This window comes from Ananas comosus, linkage group 8, assembly GCF_001540865.1.
Source record: "Ananas comosus cultivar F153 linkage group 8, ASM154086v1, whole genome shotgun sequence".
Taxonomy (NCBI): Eukaryota; Viridiplantae; Streptophyta; class Magnoliopsida; order Poales; family Bromeliaceae; genus Ananas; species Ananas comosus.
This window is the reverse complement of record NC_033628.1, coordinates 4,936,791-4,939,528: the sequence shown is the minus strand read 5'-3', so window position 1 is coordinate 4,939,528 and position 2,738 is coordinate 4,936,791. Positions and strand designations below refer to the sequence as shown.

The following is a 2,738-nucleotide window of genomic DNA, read 5'->3' as shown; positions in this document are numbered from 1 at the left end:
TCATCCAAAAATATAAGTCATCATGAATAACAATTGTATCATGAATAACAATAATATCATTCAAGCTCCAAAATATAAGTCATCACATCCAAAATATAACAGGGTCATCATCAGTCAAAAAATTACAGGCCATCAGCATCCAAAAAATTACAAGCCATCATCATCCATCATTATCCAAAAAAAATAGGGTCAACCTCATCCAAAAAATAACAAAGCATTCATTCAAAAAATAACAGAGCATTCATTGAAAAAATAACAGAGCATTCTCAACCTAGCAATCTATTTGCATCAATGCTAAAAATGGTTGAACCCTGTTGTGAATAGAGAATTGCCGCATTTTGCTGTGATGTTTCTGCTGCAACTTGAGAATCTAACTCCCGCTGCTGCGATCCGCTAATTTTCCTTCTTTTCTTTCTAAAAATGAAGTTTACAGTCACTGAATTTAGCACTTAAGACTAAGATGCTGTATGGAAATATATTTACCTTGAAGATGCTGTATTGCCCTTTTGCTGCTGTACTGCCCCTGCTGCTACATCTTGAGCTAGCTCTCGCTGCTGCGATCCACTATTTCTCTTCTTTTTCTTACTGAAATCGAAGTTTAAAGTCACTAATTATATAAATTAAGATTATAAGAAAAATGAAAGATAAGATAATAGCTTGATGGAAAGATGTAGCATTATGAAATAACCCTTTTTGCTGCTGTGATCTCGCTGCTGCCGCATGTTCAAAATCGTGCTCTTGTTGTTGCGATCCACTATTTTTTCTTCTTATGTTGCTGGAAAAGAAATTCACGATTACTATATCTAGATATTGAAACTAGTGAAAAATATGAAAGATAATATAGTAGGTTGAAAGAAATAAATTACCTTCTAGATTGTTGGCTAGAACCTGCTACTGGAACAGTATTCTTACCAAGTTCTTGCATGATGGTCAAAACCACCACATCTAGCACATTTGTGTTTTCTCTTAATCATCTCTCCTGCTCCCCTTATTCTTTTTTTTCGTGGCCTGCCAACAGGTCTTGCTAATATAGGTGGCAATACACTAAAACCTATATCACTCTTTTTCCATTCCTCTTGGGCAGGCAATGGCTTAATATTTAATGAATAGGCATCTCGATACCTCTCCACAGTGAAGTATGATGATGCATAATCTTCAGCATTGAGTTTCATCTTAGCTATAAAAGCAATTGCATGTACACAGGGCAATCTGGAGACTTGCCATGTTCTACATGTGCATGTCCTCTCATCCAACCTTACATCACATCTTGAATTCGGCCATTCTATCTCCACTTGCTCATCACTACACCTCAACACTTTATAATTTTCAAGATCCTAGCATTAACACAATACAAGTTTGTAAGTTTGCTTGTTTAGAAATAATTTATAGTAAGAAACAATGAGCAGGTTTTTATATTTACCTTGGTCAAATTGTTGATATGCTTAGTTGCTCCTGGTACAAGCTTTGTTGACCATTTTGCTCCATCTCTTCTTCTTTTGTTCATCATAATCATTATTTTCTGTCGTATGGCATCCATCATATCTATCACTGGTCTATTCCTTTCTTTACTGATCCAAGAATTAAAAGTCTCAGAGATATTATTGGTTTCTTGTTCGCACTTAGCATCTATTCCAAATAAAGAGCGGCTCCATACATGACCATGATTCTCTCTTAAGTAATCAACCACTCTACTATCTGCCATCTCCACCCTTTCCATATGGTACTGAAATGCTGAACTTGTATATCCCCTAGCTGCTCCCCATAGATGTTTCTTCAAAATATCTCCTCGAAATCGTTTCTTGAAGTTACTATATAAGTGACGCATGCATTCACGATGTTCAGCAGTAGGATAGACAGCTAGAAGGGCCTTATCTAAGCCTTTTTGCCTATCACTGGATAGAACCAAACCATTAGGACAATCTATAGCTTCCTTGAGAGCTACTAGGAACCATTTCCAACTTTCTGCATATTCTGACTCAACCACACCATATGCAACCGGAAACATTGAGTTGTCTCCATCCAATGTAATTGCTGAAACAATAATCCCTTTGAATTTACCCTTAAGATGAGCTCCATCTAAACCGACATATGGCCTACACCCTGTTAGAAAACCTTGTATACTAGCCCCAAAAGCAATAAACATTCGCTGAAGATGTTGTTTACCCTCCAACTCTATCAATTTAATCTGTATATGACTTGCTACATTTCTTCTTCTAATCTCATCACAAAAATCAAAAACTCTTAAAAATGATAGATCCTACTTTCCATGTAATTGGGTCATAGCGAGCTCCTTGCCCTTCCACAGCCTTAAATAGGGCAACTCTAACCTTGCATACTGCTCTTTAAGTCTTCTAGACAATTCACTCACAGATATATCACCTTCATTTTTCAGCCAATTAATGATTCTTTCTGCAATCCATCCTTTTGTAGCATTCTTGTTTCCACACCTATTGACAACTTCACACGTATGCTCTGATTGGAGAGTTTTGATCTGTCGACACAATAGATTGAAAGAAATAATTAGAGTAAAGTAATATTAGACATAGTAGCAATTATAATTTACTTATTTACCTAAAAGGTAGCTTCTCCTCGAATCCTTGCTCCGTGTATTCTCCACCTACAACCTTCTGTCATACATCTTGCAGTCACTCTAGATTGATCACTTTTAATAACCTTGTATTGGAATTGATTTTGGACAGCGAATTGAAGAAGAGCACTTCTAAATGAATTGACATCAG

The 2,738-nt window shown here is 36.3% G+C and overlaps 1 protein-coding gene across 1 annotated transcript; it reads right to left on the bottom strand.

Annotated features, from left to right (window-relative positions):
* Nucleotides 267–2,143, bottom strand: LOC109714111. Its single transcript, XM_020238548.1, has 6 exons — nucleotides 1,421–2,143; nucleotides 1,052–1,334; nucleotides 867–945; nucleotides 689–775; nucleotides 484–585; nucleotides 267–414 (listed from the first exon to the last, which is right to left on the bottom strand). The coding sequence occupies exons 1-6, from the start codon at nucleotides 2,141–2,143 to the stop codon at nucleotides 267–269; spliced, it is 1,422 nt and encodes a 473-aa protein (XP_020094137.1).

Excerpts from the sequence above, each read along its gene's own strand:
- LOC109714111 (XM_020238548.1), bottom strand. The coding sequence starts at position 2,143 with ATGTTTATTGCTTTTGGGGCTAGTATACAAGGTTTTCTAACAGGGTGT. Across the intron at positions 1,335-1,420 it reads ATATCAACAATTTGACCAAG|GATCTTGAAAATTATAAAGT; the intron begins GTAAATATAAAA and ends TGTTAATGCTAG. Across the intron at positions 586-688 it reads AGATCACAGCAGCAAAAAGG|TAAGAAAAAGAAGAGAAATA; the intron begins GTTATTTCATAA and ends CTTCGATTTCAG.